General features: G+C 43.0%; 3 protein-coding genes across 3 annotated transcripts; 1 reads left to right on the top strand and 2 right to left on the bottom strand.

The window, feature by feature from the left end:
• Window positions 1-530: 530 nt before the first annotated feature.
• LOC115642786 (olfactory receptor 4D1-like) lies at window positions 531-1,457 on the top strand. Its single transcript, XM_030546492.1, has one exon. The coding sequence runs from the start codon at window positions 531-533 to the stop codon at window positions 1,455-1,457; it is 927 nt and encodes a 308-aa protein (XP_030402352.1).
• A 12,946-nt stretch (window positions 1,458-14,403) lies between these two features.
• On the bottom strand, window positions 14,404-15,351 carry LOC115642803 (olfactory receptor 4D2-like). Its single transcript, XM_030546506.1, has one exon. The coding sequence runs from the start codon at window positions 15,349-15,351 to the stop codon at window positions 14,404-14,406; it is 948 nt and encodes a 315-aa protein (XP_030402366.1).
• Window positions 15,352-20,165: 4,814 nt separating this feature from the next.
• LOC115642779 (olfactory receptor 4D1-like) lies at window positions 20,166-21,110 on the bottom strand. Its single transcript, XM_030546488.1, has one exon. The coding sequence runs from the start codon at window positions 21,108-21,110 to the stop codon at window positions 20,166-20,168; it is 945 nt and encodes a 314-aa protein (XP_030402348.1).
• Window positions 21,111-22,322: the final 1,212 nt, after the last annotated feature.

Raw genomic sequence — 22,322 nt, 5'->3', positions numbered from 1 at the left:
AAACAAAAAATACTTAAAATTTGGAGATGTTGCAAAAAGAGAGAGTGAGAAAAAAGAGAGAGATGGAGATAATGCATGGCAATGTAAGGCTTAAAGAGTTCAATCTGTTTAGTTTATGAAAAAGAAAATTGAGAAGTGATGATTACAGTAAAACAATACCTTTACCCGCTCTGGTGGAGAAAGGCAGAAAAAGAACCAATGGCCAGAAGCTGAGGCCAGACAAATTCAAATTAAAACTAAGGCACACATTTTTAGCAAGTGAGAGTGATTAACCATTTAGTGCGAAGTACCAAGGGAAGTGGTAGACTGTCCAGCTCTTGATGTCTTCAGATCAAGACTGGATGCCCTTCTGGAAAATGCATTAGTCAAACACAAGTTATTGGGGTCAATGCAGAGGTATCTGGATGAATCCTCTGGCCTGTGTTATACAGGAGGTCAGACTAAATGATCTTCTGGCCTTAAAATATATGAACCTGTGAATAATAATTAATACTAGTGTTCCCTTTGCAGGCACATTTTAAGGTTGATCAATGGAACAGCAGAACCTCACCAGTAGAGTGAGAGAATTTCTTCTTGTGGGTCTAACCCAGAGTCTGGCACTGCAGAGATTCCTCTTTGTGGTCTTCTTCATAGTCTACATGATGACCTGGCTGGGAAACCTCACCATCATCACCACTGTGATCACTGACCACCAGCTGCACACCCCTATGTACTTTCTGCTGGGAAACTTGGCCTTCATTGACCTGAGCGAGTCCTCAGTCACGGTGCCCAAGATGCTGTGGGACCTCCTGTCCAAGCAAAAGACAATCACGTTTGGTGATTGCATGTCACAGATGTTTTTTTTCCACTTCACTGGGGGCGCCGTGATTTTCTTCCTCATGGTGATGGCACTTGATCGGTATGTAGCTATCCATAAACCTTTGCACTATCTCAGAATCATGAACTGGAGTGTGTGTGTAGGGCTGGTGGCTGGGGCATGGCTAGGTGTCTTTGTCCATTCCATTGTCCAGGTTGCACTGACAATCCAACTGCCTTTCTGTGGACCCAATACACTGGACAATTTCTACTGTGATGTCCCTCAGGTGATCAAATTGGCTTGCACAGACACCTACATGGTGGAGTTGCTGATGGTCTCCAACAGTGGGCTCCTCACCATCATCATCTTCATCATCCTGATTGTGTCATACACAGTCATCTTGGTCAAGATAAGGATCCATGTCCCAGAAGGGAAGCACAAAGCCCTGTCCACCTGCGGAGCCCAGGTTGTGGTGGTGAGCATCCATTTCATACCCTGTATCTTCATCTATGCTCGACCCTTCAGGAAATTTTCCATGGACAAAGCAGTATCTGCTCTCTATACAGTCATCACCCCAATGCTCAACCCCATGATCTACACGCTAAGAAACACTGAGATGAAGAATGCCATCAAGCGATTAATGAACAAGGTCTTCTCATGAAGGAAACCAAATATGTAAATCTTTGTTAGTGGGTCAGTCTTATGTTTGCAACATGTAAAATTAAAGTAGGTGCCCTCAGTTTAAAAGAGTTTTGGTTTAGATGAGGAATCAAGAATGAATAAAATAAAAAAAAATCTTCATGAGAAACAAAAAGCAAAGTGCATTTCTATCTGTTTCCAACAGCCTGCAGCAACTTTGGCAACAAAATGGCTACCGTCAATAACAGAATAATGAATATACGTGATACAGCAAACAATGATTTAACAGTTACATGGCAACAAATTCCATTTAGACATTTTTTTTCTATTGAAAATAGGTTTTAGACATTTTCATCTACAACATTTAGGATTTTGTCTAAAAACCAAAACTCTGAAAACAATTGTTTTTATCAACTAAAAATAGATTTTTTTCAGATGTCAGGGTTTCAGTTGCAGTTAAAACCTAGATGGGTTTGTTTTGTTTGTTTTCCCTGGGAAAAAATAAAGATTTGTAATATTTTAAATTGTCATCAATTGGGGGAGTGGGGAGAGGAAGGGGGAAATATTTCTCAGACAGCCCTGTTAATTGCTATTATTAATATCTCCATATATTATTATTATTCGCCACAGAATGGTGGTGTTAGTGTAGTTGCAGGCATTTTCTCTTACTATATGTTTGTAAGAGAGCTTAATACAATATGGCCATGATCCTGATTGGAGTTTCTAGGCACTATGCAGGGGGAAAAAAAAACAACCAATGTTCATATTGTTATCCCCCATATATCCAAACTTGTCCTCTAAGCCTCAGAGCAACTCCCAAGGAGGGCAGGGATTATGGCATAAATCACATCTCCCGATTAGGCTGGAAACTGGGCTAAATTCCTGGAGTTAGGATCCTCTTCTGAGGCAGACCACCTCCCTTGTAGCTTTTAATCTATCCTCACCTGGAATGAGGAACACCTCTTGTTCAAGTCATTCCCACTCCCTGAGGGAGAAGATAGAGGTCTATAAAATCTTGACTGGTGCAGAGAAAGTAAATAAGGAACCTAGGGGTCACCAAATGAAATTAATAGACAGCAAGTTTAAAACAAACAAAAGCAAGTATTTCTTCACACAACGCACAGTCAGCCTGTGGAACTCTTTGCCAGGGGATGTTGTGAAGGCTGAGATTATAACAGGGTTAAAAAAATAACTCAATAAATTCATGGGGGATAATGGTTATTAGCCAGGATGGACAGGGATGGTGTCCCTAGGCTCTGTTTGCCAGGGGCTGGGAATGGGTGACAGGGGATGGATCACTTGATGATTACCTGTTCTATTCATTCCTTCTGGGGCAGCCAGCATTGGCCATTGTCAGAAGACAGGATACTGGGCAAGATAGACCTTTGGTCTGAGCCAGTATGGCCGTTCTTATGTGTTCTGAAGAAGGGATTTGACTAGGGCAGTCACCTGAGAAATAGCAGATCCCTCTTCACATCCCTTCTTGCCCTCGGGCAGAGGGGGAACTTGAACTGGAAGCCTCCCACATTGCAAGGGCGAACCCTAAGCACTGGGCTAAAAGTCAGAAGGGTTATCTGCAGAGCTGTCTTGTCTGAACTCCTGCACAGGGACCTGATCCAATAGGTGAGCTCTGAGCACACTTGCTGGATCAGGCTCTGCTGGTGAGCTAGGCAGAGAGATGCGTATCTTCCCCCATTTTGTGCATCTCTCTGGGGTTTAGGCATCCAAGTACCTAGAGGGAGGCAGCAATGCACAAGCCCAGAGACCAAAACATAGACTGGTAGCAGAGGTTCTGTAACTAGGGATGCTGGGGTGGGGAGCTGCCTTATCCCCTGGCTTGAAGTGCAGTCCATTGTATACAGGATTTACAGTTTGGTTCAATGGCTCTCAGCACCCTTACAATAAAATTTTAGGTACCTACAGGGTTAGCCAGCAGCTGCTAGAGGATTTTGTGAATCCCAATGGGCAGGGCCAGCTCCAGGTACCAGCCCAGCAAGCAGGTGCCGGGGGTGGCCAATGGAAAGGGGCGGCATGTCCAGCTCTTCTGTGGCAATTCGGTGGCGGGTCCCTCACTCCCTCTCAGAGCGAAGGACCTGCCACTGAATTGCTGCCAAACACTGAAGCGGCGGCGGTAGAGGAGATGGCGGCTTTTTTTTTTTTTTTTGCTGCTTGGGGTGGCAAAAACCCTGGAGCCGGCCCTGCCACCAGGTCTGATTCTGGGATGTAGGTGTCTAAAGTGGCAGCACTCCATGCCCAGAGAGTCCTCAAGCCCCCTGCTGTGGTTCCCTCTCCCCTTTCCTGTGTCTCTCCTCACAGACAGGTTCTGTACAAAGTCCGGGCACCAAACCATGACCTGGCATGCAGGTGTAGGAACTTTGATAAGCACCTCACAGAGGTAGGGGATAAATAGGGCTCCCAGCGTTCTGTATATATTCCCTATATCACAGGGAAGGGGGGAAGTGACTCAGCCACCAGAACCATATTGTGAAGTTTGACCTTTATTACACTGCAGGGTACAGAAAAGACATTTCTCCTTCTCCATGCTCAACTTGCAATCTTAGAATCCTCCTTGCTCAGTACCACCAAGGACCCTTGTGCAGCCCCATGTCTGTCACAGCCTGACCTTAATGTCTATCCCATCCTTTATAATTGCTTTAATTTGCCCGGCAAGCCAAACTGTTTTTTTCTAACCAGCGTAACCTTGTCTCTCAATTGTAGCTTTTGTGTCATCTAATGAAGTGTTCTGAAGCAGTTCCTAATTATCCTTCCATTTTTCTGTTTAAACGTTTTCTACTACCTGATTCGACTCATCTTTGTGAAACTGGCCTTTTAAAGCACTGGGTGCTATTGCTTTAGATTTTATGCTGTTTGCACATAACAAATGTAATCTTGTGATGATCATTTGCACCCATGCAATAATTTTCTTTTAGTTCTCTTTTGCTGTCGAGATTTGGTCTGCTATAGAATTTCCTGCTGTTGGATGCAACATTTTTTGTGTTAGGAAATTGTCAGCTATCCTTTTTTAGAAACTCAGAGGACATTTTATGATTAACAGCATGCAACCTGCAGCATATGTCAGTCAGACTGAAGTAACCCATTGTAACACAGTTTATTTTCCTACACATTATTTGTTATTTTGGAAAAGAACTTGTATTCTTAAAATATACTGCAAAAAACCAAACAACAAACAAACAAAAAAAACCAGAAATAACAGTAGTGATATTTTTGTCTCTTTAAATTGCTTATATTAAATCAATATTACCTCCACCTTAACAGAGATATTAGATTGGGAAATTTCCCTTGTTGTCTAAATTCAACACTAGTGGCCTAAAGGAATAAAGTAGGGGGGAATTCCTCCAGTGGAGAAGATGGTAGAGATCCCTAGTCTGGGGTCAATTAGATTATGTAATGAATCATATCTACATTTGGAATCAGACCGTAATGATTATAAACATCATGGTAAGAGGTTGAACCCCAATACATATTTTTAAATGTAATAGAGATTATAAATGAGGCTTATTAATATTGCAATGGAAAATGGGTGTAGAATAATAATTACAAAAAAAAAAGCTTATGCAAAGATAAATTCCACTGTTATAGTTTCATCCCGAGAACAGGATTCTGCTCCTCAGTCTCGTGATGGCCTTTTCATTTTTGTGTTTCTCAGCATGGAGAACAATGAACAGCATCCAGGAGATTACAGAATTCATGACTGAAGCCAGGGGATGTGGATTAGCATTCATGTCACACTCCCCATCAGTACCTGGGCCAGGGAAGCTAATGATCCAACCAGCGGAACAAATTTGGGGATAAATCCTGGTCACGCACCACGTGAGGTATGTTGTGCATAGGCTATGAAGACTGAAATCCAACTTATTTGGAGGGAATTTCCAGAAGGGTTGAGCATACATGACTGTGATCTAGGTTCCGCAGGAGGACAGTGTATTGTGCTTCCCTTCTGTGATGTCTGTCCTTATCTTGGCTAAAGTGATGATGTACGAAAAGAGAAGGAGTATAAAGATTATGAGGAGAAGCATTGCACCATTGGAGGCCATCAGCAGCTCATCCAGGAAGGTGTCGGTTCAGGCCAGTTGCATAAGTTGTGGGATGTCACAATGAAAACTCTAAAAGATGCTCATGCAGTAGAGTAATTCTCATTCTCACTCAAGCCAAACCTTATACAGGAACTCCTCACTTAAAGTCATCCCGGTTAACGTTGTTTCGATGTTAAGTTGCTGATCAGTTAGAGAACATGCTCATTTAAAGTTGTGAAATGCCCTCTTCTAATGTCTTGGCAGCCACATGTTGTGTCCACTGGTTGCAGGAGGAGAAGCCCGTTGCAGCTAGTTAGTGAGTGGTAGGAACCAGGATGGACCAGCAGCCCCACTATCAGCTCCCCACTCCCCTAAGATCCCTGTGCAGCAGCTGTCCCTCCCCCCATTGCCATGTGCTGCTCCTACCCTCTGCCTTGGAGCTACTCCAAGAGAGTCCTGCTTGCTGTACAGGGGGAGAGGGGAAGATGGAGGCTATTGTCAGGGTAACTCCCCCACCCTGCTCCTGCACCCTGCTTACCCCATCTTCCATAGAGCAGGGGGACACACCACAGAGGGAACATCTAGGCAGTAGTTGCAGTCTCAGGTCTCAGCAAGCTCATTTAATTAACAAAGCAGTGTACTTAAGCCTGGGGTCAGCTACTTAAAGGGTGTGTGTCTCTGTCTCTGTCTGCTCTTCCTCCTTTCCTGCTGCCTGGTAGAGTGTGAGAGTTAACCCCTGAGGGCTCAGTCAATTGCTAGTTCATTTAGCAGTAAGGCATTCCCTGGGAAATAGCCCACCCTCTGACTCCTCCACCTCAACCAAGCTTCACAATCATCATCATTGTGTACCAGTATTAAATTGTTTGTTTAAAACTTATACTGTGTGTGTGTGTGTGTGTGTGTGTGTGTGTGTGTGTGTGTGTGTGTGTGTGTGTGTGTGTGTGTGTGAGATATATATAGTCTTTTGTCTGGTGAAATTTTTTCCCCTCATTTACATTAATTCTTATGGGGAAATTGGATTCGCTTAACATTGTTTCTCTTAAAGTCACATTTTTCAGGAACATAATTACAACGTTAAGTGAGGAGTTCCTGTATATTGGAACTCACAAGGACAACTCATAGTCATTCATGATAACAATGGATAGTCATGTGCCAAGGGAAAAAAAGTCAGTCTTCCTTATAGCATTCAGCCCATCTTAAACAATGGGTATCCTCTTACCTACAACTTCTGCCCTCAGTGACCTGTGTGCAGTCCTCTCCCCCTCACATCATCCCATCAGTGATCCCAGTGCAACCCCCTCCTCTCCACATTCTGCCCTCAGTAACACCCATGCAGCCTCTCCCCTTCACACTATCCCCTCAGTGACCCCTGTGATACCACAGTGTCCCCTGTGAAGCCACTTCCTCTCCACACTCTGTGCTCAATGATGCTTGTGCAGTCCCCTCCCGATCAGCACTACCCTCAATGATAATTGTGTAACCCCCCTCCAAATCCTGCCTTGTGACTTCTTTGCAGCCCCCTCCCCTTCCCACCCTTCCCTCAGAACACATGGGTGGAGGGATAGCTCAGTGGTTTGAGCAGTGGCCTCCTAAACCCAGGGTTGTATATTCAATCCTTCAGGAGGCCATTTAGGGATCTGGGGCAAAAATCAAACTTGATCCTGCTAGGGAAGCCTGGAGACAAGGTCCCTTCTAGTTCTAGGTAAATCTCTATGATTGTTCCTCAGTGACCTCTTTGCAGCCCCCTCTCCTAAACACCCTGACCTCAGTGACCCTCTTACAGCCCCCCTCCATACCCTGCCCTTTGTAGCCCCCTCCCCATCATGTCCTCTTACTGTAAAATTTCATATTTATTCTTTCTTTCTTTCTTAGAATAAAAGGAATCAATATGGAAAAATTAAAAACTAAGAACCATTAGGAAATATGTTCATTTTAAAATATATATATATATATACAGAAAATATTTGAAGTCATTTATTACCCATTATTTATTTGTTAACAATGGAAAGGATGCTAAAAAATCCAGCAAAAATGTTTTTATATATTTATAACTCCATGTTCTTGAGAATAGCCATACTGGGTCAGACCAAAGGTCCATCCAGCCCAGTATCCTGACTGCCGACAGTGGCCAATGCCAGGTGCCCCAGAGGGAGTGAACCTAACAAGTAACTATCAAGTGATCTCTCTTTTGCCATCCATCTCCACCCACTGACAAAGAGAGGCTAGGGACACCATTCCTTACCCATCCTGACTAATAGACATTAATGGATTTAACTTCCATGAATTTATCTAGTTCTCTTTTAAACCCTGATACAGTCCTAGCCTTCACAACCTTCTCAGGCAAGGAGTTCCACAGGTTGATTGTGTATGCTGTGTGAAGAAGAGCCTCCTTTTATTTATTTTAAACCTGCTACCTATTAATTTCATTTGGTGGTCCCTACTTATTATATTATGGGAACAAGTAAAGTTTCCAAGTGTGCATCTAGAGTGAAATATTCCAAGCTGCCATGGAATTGTGTATGCTGAACTCCCATTAAGATTTTTTCTACATCTCTAGAACTGTTCAAAAACCATTTGGAGGACCAGATTAGAATTCATAATGACCTTGAGAAACATGGGACTTGGTCCAAAATCAATGAGATGAAATTAAAATAAAATAGGTGCAAAGTACTTCACTTGGGAAGGAAAAATCAAATCCACAGCTACAAAATGGGGCATAGAATTATAAAATCATAGAATCTCAGGGTTGGAAGGGACCTCAGGAGGTCATCTAGTCCAACCCCCTGCTCAAAGCAGGACCAATTCCCACTAAATAAAAAAATTGTTGTACCCAAGGATTAAGAGTCCCATGTGCTACTGACTGAGCTAGCCAGGCACTGCATGATTAGCAAGGAGGCCATATTTGCTGAAAAGTATTGGGGCGGAAGAGGTCAGATTGGCTCACAAAAAGAATATTATTCAACATGATGAAGTTGTGAAAAAGGCTAATATTATACTGGGCTGTACATAAAACACAGGAGGTAACTGTCCCTCTCAGTTCAACAGTGATGAGGCTTCAGCTGGTGTATCGTGTCCAGTTCTGGGTGCCACAATTTAGGAAAGACACGAACCAACTGGAGAGAGCCAGAGGAGAACATCAAAAATGATAAACTCTCAGGGTTGTTAAGTGCGGGAACAGGCTTCCAGGGGAGGTGGTGGAATCACTGGAGGTTTTCAACAACAGGTTGGGCAAACACCTGTCAGGGATGGGCTAAGTTCACATGGTCCTGCCTCAGTGCAGGGAGCTGGATTTGATGACCTCACAAGGTCCCTTCCAGGCCCACATTTTTATGGTTCTATGAAAATTTCATTTCCCCCAATGTTTTTGTTTCAGTAGGAAATATTTTTTTCTTTCAAATTTTGGCTCCTTTTTGGGGAAACAAAAAATATTCATCACTTTTAATGACTCTTAGCCCTGTATAGTGGGGTACATCCATGGATCTCAAAGCAGCTTACAAAGGAGGTCACTATTGTTATTCCTATCCAACAGATGTGAAATTGAGGCACAGAGGGGATGTGAGTTAGACAATGACACTTGCAGGCTATCGGTAGAGCTAGGAATATAACAGAGATTTTCTGCCTTCCAGTCCAGTGCTCTTTCTGCTTGGCTATTCTACTTTTAACGTCCTCTCAACCAATTTTTTCCCTTAACCTTTTTACGTTCCCTCACCTTTTCCAAAGGGAAAAATAAAAGGGGAGAATATAAACAGATGTGAGAAAATGTTGTGTGCCTGGCAGGAGGTGGGCAGGGGGACCCTTTCTCTCATTCCTTTTGCATTTGAAAGAGTAAGAAATAAAACTCCCAATTCAATTTTTTGGTAACAAAATGAAAGAAGAGATTTTCCTTTCTGCAATTTGGATTCTGAGGGAAGCTCATTCTTCAGCAGTATGTCCCCCCCCCATATCCCCCACATAAGAATGTCATCCAACCCTAAAAATCTCCTTAAAGGACCGTGCTCTGTTTCCATGAGGAAGGTGGGAGGATGGCTACAGTTCTGTCACAGAAATTCTGCCCTACTGCAGACATTTTTCTGGCACCCTGGAAAACTCATATCCCCTCCCATCTGTAAGTTTTAAAGGAGAATAAGGAAGTTAGATGCAAGGAATCACACTCAGGTTTTATTCACAGATCAGGGCACTTCACTGGGCTTTTCCTAGTGTGACAAAGTTCCTCCTCTACCTTGGTGGGTCCTGCGCTTATTGGCTGATTTGCTCACCTCAGTGATCTTCCCCTCTGGTAGAACCCACAGTCTGGGTCAACTCCTCCTGTGTCTGATCAGGAGTTGAGAGGTTTGGGGGGAACCCGGGCCCACCCCCTACTCCGGGTTCCAGTCCAGGGCCCTGTGGATTGCAACTGTCTATAGTACTTCCTGTAAGAGCTGCATGACAGCTACAACTCCCTGGGCTACTTCCCCATGGCCTCCTCCAAACACCTTCTTTATCCTCACCACAGGACCTTCCTCCTGCTGTCTGATAATGCTTGATTGTCTGATAATTCCTCAATCCTCCAGTAGCACACCCTCTCAGTCTCAGTTCCTTATGCCTCTTGTTCCCAGCTTCTAACAAGCACTCCTTCTCCTCTGGCTCCTCCCTGCCTGATGGCAGTGAGCTCCTTTTTAAATTCAGGTGCCCTGATTAGCCTGCCTTGACTGGCTGCAGGTGTTCTAATCAATGTAGCTATCTCCACTACCTTTCAGAAAGATCTTAATGGGCCCCAGGTGCCTTGATTAACCTGGAGCAACTGCTATTTGGTTATCACGGTCCTAGGGATTTGTTTAGCCTGGGGCTAACATACCTGCCTCTCAGTACTTTACTGTAGCCATCTAGCCTTGCCCCATCACACTAGTTTTCACTTCCATGCTCCAACCTACCTCAGAGAAAATATCTTTCATATCAGAGCAGCATAGAGCCATAGGAGAAGTCATAGGAGAAGCTTGGTCAGACAGAGATGGTCTCACAGAAGGTCTCAGATAGACTCTGTTCTCAGTTCTCTTTCTGACTCACTTAGGTTCCTCTAAATATCCAAGTCAATGTCAGCAGGGACACCTAGAGGATTCAGGGGGCCTGGGGCAAAGCAGGGAAGCCATCGCGCTTGTATTCACCCAGCAGTGGTTCGGCTCTTTGGCGGCAGGGGGCCCTTCAGTCTCTCCGCATCTTCGGCAGCACTGAAGGGCCCCCCGCAGGCCGAAATGCAGGCCAAAGAACCGGACCTCTGTCAGACCAGGGCTCACGGGGCCCCTGAGGGGCATGGAGCCTGGGGCAAATTACCCCACTTGCTCCCCCGCTCTGGTCAGCCCTGAATATCAGAAAAGCTGTCTTCCCACCTCCATCACCTGCTATCACAATGACTAGAGCTGGGTAAGGAGTGGTGTCCCTAGCCTCTGTTTTTCAGAGGATGGAGATGGATGGCAGGAGAGAGGTCACTTGATCATTGCCTTTTAGGTTCACTCCCTCTGGGGCACCTGGTATTGGCCAATGTCAGTAGACAGATACTGGGCTAGATGGACCTTTGGTCTGACCCAGTATGGCCGTTCTTATGTTCTAGTAGCACATTGAAGATGTTCTACAGTAAAAGTCTGCTTTCTGCTTTCAGAGCCGGCTGCCTCCAAATGACTGAGAATGGCCAGGGAAAGTCACAACTCAGAGATGTTCATTGCTCTCTTGACTGACAGGAGAAGTGAGCATGGTTCCAAAAATGGCACATCCTCAGAAATCTTTTCCATGTATAATATCTGCCTAGGCGCTGGGCTCAAAGATTCCCTGAAATCCCCTTGAGCTTCATGAGGCCTGACTGAGAAGTTGCTTCCCCAGAGGTGTGGGAATTGCACCACAAGGAGAACCCTTAATAAGTTCCTGGAGTGTTTCATTTAGTTCATGTTTATTTCTGGCCATCCAAACTCAACAGGCTTGTAAACTTTGCAGAGTTGTCAGGGGCTGACACAAGGAGGATAGTCGGGACACAGTGGATGAACTGTGTGTTTGTCTGGCCTCCAAAGCAGCAGAAATACCAGGACTCCTGGGTGTTTCTCCTGGCACTGAGAGATCAGTCTGCTCCAGGGGTCAGAGATGGAGACTTTTGGGTTGTATGCCAGGTCTAGGAGGGGTGTGATGTGTAGTGGTTAGAACAAGCAGGCATGGTCATGCCAAGTCCCTCAAGTCCTCTTTAATATACTTGAACTACGAGCAAGGCTGATGATCCGGATTACCTTTGGTGAGCACTGCCTGAAAGGTCAAAGTTCAAATTTGGTCCCCTTTTGCACTGAGCAGTCAATGGACAATCAGTGTCCAAGAATTTCAACATTCCAGCTCAACAGGAACATGGGAATGTATGGTGTCAGTGAGGGACCTGAGACCAACATCTCCACTAGTATGATCTTCTCCCGAATTTGCCAGTCATGTGAGGAAAACAGGGAGGGAATCGCTTGTTACGTGTGGGGGGACTGAGCAGCACATTAGACTGATGTCCAGATGTGTGTAGGCAGCAGCAGGGGCATTCAGAGAATTAGCGCCAGATTTTTAAAGATATTTAGGCACTTAATGGGATTTCCAAATGCACCTAAAAGTGCCTAAACCCATTGAGTACAAAGGCACCTAGGTGCTTTTGGACATTCCACTGGGCCCCCTAAATACCTTTAAAAATCTCTCCCTTATGCCTTGAACAGAACTGAATAGACCCACCTGGGCCGGCTTGCAAGAGACGAGAATTCTGATCTATTGGGTTGGGAGCAGATCAATCACTTGTCATTTTCCCCAACACAACTCAAGTCTGCTGATTGCATGGGCATAGAAGCGATTATATTTTTCTTCCCGCCTCTCTCACGGTCTTTTTCGGGTTACCTATATGGTCTCCATCACTGAAAAGCTGCCTTCACTGTGAACCCCTGTGGAAACCCATCTCCTTGACACTTTGCCCTCAGTGCCTCTCAGTAGTCCCCATCCCGGTCACATGCTGCCCTCACTGACCTCAGTTGAATACCAAATCCTTAATTTTTTATGTTCTTGTTGACTTCATTCATTATATATAGGTGTGATTGATTTGATATTGATTGACAGTTCTGTTCTAAAGATATTACTGTCAGAAATAGCTTGTATGCAGTAACTGTGTCGGTTTGAGGATACTGGAGAATCAAGGTGAGGGAGGTAATATCTTTTACTTGACACATCTGTTGGCAAGAGAGACAACCTTTTGAGCTTACCTGGTGTTGTGCAGGTTTCCTTTGTGCATGAGGACTGACAGGTCAGATTTAGAGTGATCACTTAATGAAAAGTGTTCACCCACGTGTGATGAAGTGTTTTGGGCCATTATCATTTTCCTGTGTGAGTTCATTGGAGAGAGTTGTGATTGTCTGGTTTCACCCACATAGTTGCTATTTGGGCATTTAGTGTTTCCCCCACTTTCTTTCCTCTCTATGACTGGAGCATTGTTAATGGACCACTTCATCTTGAATGATCCCTTGAAATATGTGCTAACTCTAGATGCTATACTATCTGTTCCATCTTCTATTTAGCTGTGACACTCTGAGTAAGTTACCCAGATCAGAAAAAGAGCTTTGTGTAAGCATGAAAGTGTGTCTCTTTCACCAACAGAAGATGGCATAAGAAAAGATATTACATCACCTACCTTTTCTCTCTAGAAATAGTGTGAAGCTGTTGTTGCAGGGCAGTGTTTGTATTGGAGTTCTTAACAGGAGTATAGATAGTTATAATTCATTTCTGGGTCTCAAACTCAAGTTCTGATACACAAGAAGAGTAGATCTGTTGTGGAACAGGTGCCCAGTTTGATCTAAATAATTGTAACTGTAGAACAGCTTCTTTAGCTCTTAAATTTTGAGAATATAGAACTTTTTGAGAAAGAAAAAAGAACCACAATATTATTTGAAAGTTTACAAAATTATTTATATTTTGAAAAAAAAAACTCTGTTTTTCTCTTATTGGAAAATTTCATAATTGTTTCCTTTATAACAAAATATCCACCAATTTTTTTTTCTTTCTTTCTTTCTTTCTTTCTTTCTTTCTTTCTTTCTTTCTTTCTTTCTTTCTTTCTTTCTTTCTAAGTAAACATGGAAACATCAACATCTTTTTTTCTCCTTTACAACAAAAATCTGGAATATGTACGGAAACTTTTTTTAATATTATTTATACATTATCAATGAAACAGACACTTTAAAAAAAAACCATCAAAATGTTTCCCAACTCTATCCATTACTGCACTCTGTATAAGGATTAACAGAAAAGACAAGCAAGTCCAAGTTGTGTTTTGTTTGTTTTTGTCTTTTTACCTGTGAAGATAACTTTCATACGTCTGTGTATGAAAATTAAAATCAATTCCTTGTGAAAGTAAGATTTGATCATTCTTAAATCACTTTGATGGAAAGTCACATGATAATTACAGGTAAGAGTTGTATATGTATAAGGGATAAAAATATAAGCCATAAAGTAAAAGATTGTTCCTAATCACTTCTTGCAATACTCTACAGTAATTTCCTCACTACAACCAGTACATTAGTTATGACACTTAGTATACTGAACAGCTCTTTTCTCAGAGAAGATATTGATTCCTCATGGATTCCTCATTGGTCAAAATCATTCTTAGAATAATTTCAACCATGAAGTCTCAGTGTCAAAGTCTAAGCTGGTGGAAGCAATTTAAGGAGATGCCCCCATTTCCTCTACTGGGGATCTGGTCCATTTACCCGGATGGAGTCATATCTTATTTAAACCGATTGCTTTTCATCCCTTTATGAAGATTCTGGCCCTCAGTCTATCACTCATTTGTGAGCACAGTTTCTTATGAGTGCACTGTATGACCACACAATACATTCCACATACCCCATACATCTGCTCTCTGCTATGCTGAATTCAGTTTTTCAGCACAAATTGACATTGAAAGATAAATTATGTATTTATTTCCCTCTTTGAGCACAGCACTCTCCTCATCAGTCTCCTGATGGCCTTCTTCATCTCAGCATTCCTCAGCATGTAGATCATTGGATTCAGCATTGGGGTGATTACAGTATAAATGACTGAGACCACTTTGTCCAGGGTGAACTTCTGGAAAGGTCGAGCATAGATGAAGATGCAGGGTGTGAATATTAAACACACCACGGTAATCTGGGTTCCACAGGTTGACAGAGCCTCATGTTTCCCTTCTGTGAGGTATGTCCTTATCTTGAATAAGATGATAGCATAGGAAATAAGCAGAATGATGAATATCATTACAAGTAGCACTCCACCATTGAAAACCACCTGCAGTTCGACCAGGTGAGTCTTGGTACAAGCCAGTTTGATGACCTGTGGAACATCACAGTAGAAATTGTCCAGGACATTTGGCCCACAGAATGGTAACTGGAGGAGCAGTCCAATCTGAACAGCAGAGTGAGCCAAGCCACCCAGCCATGCCAGTACCACTATCCCCACAAGCACACCAGGGTTCATGATTGTCAAGTACCGCAGTGGTTTATAGATGGCCACGTACCGATCGACTGCCATCCCCACAAGGCATAATGACATTGCTCCGGCGATAAAGTGGAAGAAGAACATCTGCAGGAAATACTCATTGAATGAGATGGTTTTACGGTGGCTGAGGAGACCCGCCAGAAATTTTGGAGCATTTACTGATGAGTCGCCGACATCCAAGAAAGCTAGGTTGGCCGGCAGGAAGTACATTGGGGTGTGGAGATGGTGCTCGGTGATCACAGTGATGATGATGGTGAAGTTTCCCAGCCAGGTTGTCAGGTAGACTATGGAGAAGATGATGAAGAGGAATCGCTGCAGCTCAAGACTTTGGGTAAGGCCCAAGAGGACAAATTCTGTCACTGTGGTAGTGAGGTTCTCCTGCTCCATTTATGAACCTCAAAATGCTCCTGAAGAGGGAAGAGTGATGATAATAATCATTATGTAATCCCACTACATGTTACTGACATGAAATGAGCATTAACTGCACCTTAAGAAACACATTTGATTATGAATTCCTTTGTTTGCTAAATTCTATATATCTATCCTAAGCCGCAGTGTTCAGTAACTCTGCTTCAGTAGACACTATGATCTCCACCAGTGAATAGCAGCGATCTGCACATCCAAACAAGCCTCATACTAACCACCATATCCATTCATCTTCCTGAAGGCCTAATGGGGCACACCACCCATTGTCCACAGATTCCTGGCTGGGCCTAGAGGTTCTGGTTTGGGAAGCAAGTGGATTTGCAGGGAGTGCATTTAGGCAGCGATTCTCAGAATCCAGGGTCTCTCATCTTGGGGATCATAGAGGCTAAATCGGAGGGAGATCCTAGCTAGATCCTCACAAGATGGGAGGAGAATTGCAATGGAAAATTTGTGAACCACTGATTCATGGGATTCTGTTGCCCAATTCCTGGTCTTGATATCAGAGGTACTGAATACCTGTAACCCACCTTAACATGATGATGGTCTTTGGCCTCTTAAGGTGGCTCCAAGAAGAGACGGAATTTTGTCTAGTTTACTTGAGCAGGACTACCATGTGCTCAGTATCTCTGAACAATGCCATTGCTTTATTAAGGTACCTACAGATTCTGGTGCTGAACTTTAGACACTCTAAAGGGGGGAGGGATAGCTCAGGGGTTGGAGCATTGGCCTACTAAACCCAGGGTTGTGAGTTCAATCCCTGAGGGGGCCATTAAGGGAACTGGGGTAAAAATCTGGGGATGGTCCTGCTTGGAGCAGGGGGTTGGACTAGATGACCTCCTGAGGTCCCTTCTAACCCTAATAGTCTATGATTCTATGACATTAAAAAAGTGTGAACTCATAAATGTTTCCAAGTGTGCATCTAGAGTGAAATATTCAGAGTTACTATGGAATAATGGATGCTGAACTCTCATTAACAGCTTTGAAAATCTTTTGAGGTCATTGGAAAAAATCATTCTTTCCCCACAAAAAATGTTGAATTAAAATATATGAGAAATATGTGAGAAAATGATGTGTATGTAGTAGGATGACAATTTCTATTATTTTATTTACATATGAAAAAGGAAGAAATTAACCATTCCATTAAAAAAGAGAGAAAAGAGATTTTTCCAGATGAAAGTTTGGTTTTATGGAATAGCTCAAATTTCTGGGGCTGTTTTACTTGCTTGTTTTTGCCAAAAATGTCAACCACCCCTAAATATCTCACCATTAAAGCACAGTGTTCTGTTGCTGCTCATGATGAGGGAGAATGTATTTGTGGGTAACTCATAGCTCTTGGATTCTGAGGAGCTGGATTCAATTTCTGCCCTACTACGGATGCTTTCTGGGACCCTGCCTTATTCATGTCTCCTTCCCATCTGGGAGTTTTAAATGAGAATAGGTGCAGGAAATCTCACTGAAATTATATCCACAGATCAGGGCATTTCCCTGGGCTATTTTCAGTTGTAACTTCCCAGTTCCAACCTGCCTCAGAGGAAATGTCTTTCATATCAGAGCAGCATAGAGCCGCTGCCATAGGAAAAGCTTGTTCAGACAGAGCTACTCTCATGAAGGTCTCAGACAGTTGTACTAAAAGGGTCTGTTCACTCCTCATAATTCACATAAGAGCTTCTAAAAATCCAAGCCAATATCAGAAAAGTTGCCCACCCACCTTCCACGCCCCCCACCCTGCAATCACAACGCCTATCCCTGCTAGTAGTAGTAAATGGCAGCTTTTGCGTAATGAAAGTAATTACCTCACACAGACTGCTGTGTCAGTGATCTCAGAGCGGGCTGCCTTCAAATGACTGAGGATAGCCAGAGGAAGTCACATCTCAGACATGTTCATTGCCCACTGACAGGGGAAGTGGAATTTGATTCCAAAAATGGCACATCCCCAGAAATCTTTTACATGTACAATATCTGCCCAGGGACTGGGATCAAAGAGTTTCTGAAATCCCCCTGAGCTTTACAGGGCTTGATCGAGAATTTGCTTCCCCAGAGATTGGGGAGCCAGTCCCAAGAGGAATGATTAATAAGTTCCTGAAGTGTTTCATTTGTTTATTTTACTTGTTTATTTCATGTTTATTTTTAGCTATCCAAACTCAACAGGCTTTGAAACTTTTCAGTGTTGTCTGGAGCTGAGGCAAGGAATATTTTCAGGACACTGCGGATGAACTGGGCCTTTGTCTCGCCTCCAAAGCAGCGGAAATCCCAGCGCTCATGGGTGCTGCTTTTGGCACTGAGACATCAGTCTGCTCCAGGGGTCAGAGCCAGAGATAGGAATGGGGACTTCTGGGTTGTATGGCAGTTCTAGGAGAGGAATGTGGTGCAGTGATTAGAACAATCAGGCATGCTCATGCCAAGTCCTTCTTGTCAACTTTAACACATTTGAGCCAAGAGCATGGCTGAAGATCCTGATCATCTGTTGGTCAGCGCTGACTGAAAGGTCAAAGTTCAAATTCTGTCTCCTTTTGGACTTAAGGGTCAACGGACACTCAGTGTCCAAGAATTTCAACATTCTAGCTGAAGAGGCAGATGGGGGAGTGATAGCTCAGTGGTTTGAGCATTGGTCTGCTAAACTCAGGGATGTGAGCTCAATCCTTGAGGGGGCCACTTGGGGATTGATCCTGCTTTGAGCAGGGGGTTGGACCAGATGATCTCTTTAGGTCCCTAATAATCTATGATTCTATGGGAACATATGGTGTGAGTGAGGGACCAGGGATCAACATTTCTGCTAGAATGTTCTTCTCCCTGGTTTTGCCAGCCATGTCAGGGTCAGCAATGAGGGGATTTCTCCTGGCCATTGTTGCATGTGTAGGCTAAGCTATTCACGCAATGACTAAGAGCAGCACCTTGAACCAATGTCTGGCTGCATGTTGGCAGCAGCAGCAGAAGGCATTAGAGAATTGGGGCCAGATTTTGAAAGCTATGTAGGCCTCTAGTGGGATTTTCAAAAGCACATGGGTGTCTAATCCCCAATGATTACAAAGATGGTATTGAAAATGATTCTAGGTCACTAAATACCTTAAAATTCTGGACCGTAGGTTAGAATAAATGGACGTATCTGCTCTAATTGATTACAGAATAGAATTCCACTATGTTGGGTTTGGGGGCAACTCATTTCCAGCAAATATCCCTGGATTTTGGAATTGGCTTACCATTTTCCCCAACACAACCCAAATCTGTTGATCTCATGGCCATGGAAGTAGCCATATTTGTATTCCTGCTTCTTTCTTTCTCTCTCAGGTTACCTGGATGATTTCCATCACTGTAATACTGCCCTCAGTGACCCCTCTGTATCCCCGTCTCCTTCACACCCTGCCCTCAGTGACTTCACTTCAATGCCATTTCTCATCATTCTGCCCTCAGCGTCTCCTGTTCCCTTCTACTGTCATCAATGGTTTTGCACAGGTGACATAGGTTACATATGAGTTCTCTATTCTTTTGATGTTCCAGCTGGAAGTAATGTTCACCCACTGTCCTACTGCTCTGAGGCAGTTGGGTGGGAGATTGGTTGGGTATTACTTAGCCAGATTTCACAGCCGATCAGCAATTTACTACTGCAAAGTTGTAAAAATAAAGTTGATTGGGAAAAAAATAAAATATTTCACAAAATTATTGAACAATTTCAAAGCCATTTTTCATTTCAGGCGTTGTAAAGAACTTGTATTTTAAAATAAATATTAATAGCATTTTTATCTAAAAATGATGGGGTTTTGGGGTTTTTCATTTTTTTTCCTACTTCTATCCCTGTTCTCTCTTTTGTACTTTCTTCTGATTTTCTAAGGAAAATGTTAATAGAGGAGGAGAAAAGAAGAAAGAAAAACCTACTCCCCACCCCCCGCCAAAAACAAAACAAAACAAACCCTGTCTGGATAATGTATGATAACATTTTTCACTTCATTTTCAAAGTGTCTAAAAAGCCACTTTTAACAATAACAACATTCCATCAAAAATAGTGATTACCTCAGTAAAAGTTAGGATTAGGGAAAAAACAAAACAAAACAACCAAAGACCTGTAGTTTAACCTGTAAAGCTAGAAATAGAAATGTAAACATATAAAAGACATAGAAATGGAAACATATAACTCTTATCCTCTATGAAAATAAAGACTGAATTTTGTTAACTCATATTGATAACTAGTCATACAGAAAATACAAGTAAGCTGCAAATGTGTATGAGTAAAAAGGTCTAAGCCATACAATATTAGAATACCATATTCCTCTCCTGTAATATGTTATAAAATAATATTTATGCTAATTAAGGACACAATTTTTTCAACATATATGAAATTGCATATTGCTCCTTTTGAGAAGAAATGATTTGTTTCAGGAATTGAAAGCATTTGTAGAACATTTTTTTTAACCAAAAAATTTCAGAGTCAGAAAATCAGCTGTTTGTGAGCAACATCGTTTTGTGTCAGCTGGGGATCTGGCCCACTGACACCAGTGGATCTGTGTACAGCAGTTGGGGATCTTAGCCATTGATGCCAATGTATCTATAAAGATTTAAACAAGCCTGGGACCTGGCCCATTGACTCCAATGGAGGTACACTGATCTAAATAAGTTGGCCCCATGAACTTCAATGGAGATTTGTGACCCTGGGTGTGTAATTTATTCATTAACACTATTTCTCATGAGTATGTAGTATGTGTTCCCTTTGATGGAAGGCACATTTCACATGGTGTGTACATCTGCCCTTTGATGTGTTGAGGTCCGGTTTCTAATAGAAATGATCATTCAAAGATAACCAATGTCCTTCGTTTCTTCCATGACAACAGCATTCTGCTCATCATCCTCTTGATGGCCAGTTTCATCTCTGCATTTCTCAATGTGTAGATCATTGGGTTCAGCATTTGGGAGATGACCGTGAAAAAGACTGAGGCCGTCTTGTCCAGGGTGAACTTCTTAAAGGGCTGAGCATAGATGAAGATGCCAGGAATGAATATTAAGCTCACAACCAAGATCTGGGCTCCACAGGTGGACAGAGCCTTGTGTTTTCCTTCCGTGACATGTGTCCTGATCTTGACTAATATGATGGTGTAGGAAATCAGCAGACTGATAAATAGTATGATGAGGAGCACTCCACCACTGAAGACCATCTGCAGTTCAACCAAGTAGGTGTCAGTGCAGGCCAGTTTGATGACTTGCAGGACATCACAGTAAAAATTGTCCAGGATGTTAGGCCCACAGAAAGGTAACTGGAGGAGAAGTCCAATTTGAACAGCAGAGTGAGCCAATCCACCCAGCCATGCTAGTACCACTAGCCCCATGCACATGGCCCAGTTCATGATAATCAAATATCTCAGTGGTTTATAGATGGCCACGTACCGATCAATGGCCATCCCCACAAGAAAAAACACCATTGCACCCCCGATGAAGTGGAAGAAGAACATCTGGAGGATGCACTCCTCAAAGGAGACTGGTTTATGCTGGAAGAGGAGACCTGAATGCAGGTGGGGAGCATTGACATTAAAAGTCAGGTTGGCCAGCAGGAAGTACATGGGGCTGTGGAGCTGGTGGTCGGCGATCACGGTGATGATGATGGTGAAGTTTCCCAGCCAGGTGGTCACGTAGACTACGAAGAAGACCATGAAGAGAAAATACTTCAGCTGCTGATTCTGGGTGAGGCCCAAGAGAACAAATTCAGTCACTGTACTGGTGAGGTTCTGCTGCTCCATTCCGTGTCCTTAAACTATACCTGCAAATTGAAGAGCGAGAAAAAAAATTATTACATTTTGTTCAGCTTCCCTTTAACTTATTGATATTAAATCTATTTTCATCCACATTAAGAAGCACACTTTGTTTTGGGCTTTTCTTACTAACACAGTGTCCTCAGCCTCACTTCAGGAGAACCCTGATTCATTACACCTAAGTCATCCTACCCCTGCTCACCACTGGATGGGGTGCTGAGAGTTAAGAGGAGTAGTCTACTCACCAGAAGAGCCCTCTGCTCACCACAGGGCCTTCTCTGATTTAACAGACCTGTTAAACTGTGGGAAACATTATTTTTCTCCCTAAGTGTAGGAACTCAGACTCTGGACACATGCAAGGAGAATGTGTGTGGAATAAGAAGCAGCCATTCTTACACACTGACTCTTCAGAGTAGATCACTTTAAAAATAAAAAAAAGGCTGCTTCTGTCTGAGGAAAAATAGTTAATTAAAGATAGGAGAGGCTTAATAGTAGGATTTTGAAAGGAACCCAAGGGATATATAAACAGGGAAATAGTGATTAGGGGTAGGAAGGAGATATTATCTCTGAATGCAACACAGGTGAGACCGATAACGGAATATTGCATTTTGGGGAGGGTGCAGAACAGAGCCACAAAAGTGATTCATACGCGGAGAAAATGCTTAGCAGCGAGAATCTTCAAGAGCTCAGTCTGTTCGTATTATGCATTTCTGACAGTGACATGATAGGAAATAATATAGAAGTAAAGTATCAAAGATAGAAATAGAACGGTGCAAAAAACGCCCCAAAACAAAACAAAAAAAACCCACCCACCCCACGCACATTACAAATGTAACCAATGTTAACCGTAGGAAGTGTTATGAGCTTCCAAGAACTAGTTGAAATAATGTGCCAAACAAGAATGAATGACTGGGACAAACAACATTTATTTCCCAGGAAACCTAAGGGGAGGTGATGCAAATGTACCAGTTCATGGAGTGCAAAAACTCTGCCTCTTAACCTGCGCCTTGAGGTGGAATATTTGTCTGCTGATCACCTGTGACAGGAGGACAAAATCAAAGGTTCCAAATACATAAAGGAACAAATAAGCAACTCATGTGGTTGCTTGTTCTGAGCTAACAGCTGTTCCCAACTTGTAACCACAGAACCCCCATCGCAGGGGTTCGAAGGACTCATCACCAACCACAGCCCTGGTGGGAG

The sequence above is a fragment of the Gopherus evgoodei genome, unplaced genomic scaffold, assembly GCF_007399415.2.
Source record: "Gopherus evgoodei ecotype Sinaloan lineage unplaced genomic scaffold, rGopEvg1_v1.p scaffold_45_arrow_ctg1, whole genome shotgun sequence".
Classification (NCBI taxonomy): domain Eukaryota; kingdom Metazoa; phylum Chordata; order Testudines; family Testudinidae; genus Gopherus; species Gopherus evgoodei.
Note: the sequence above shows the minus strand (reverse complement) of the source record. Positions and strands in the feature narration are given on the sequence as shown.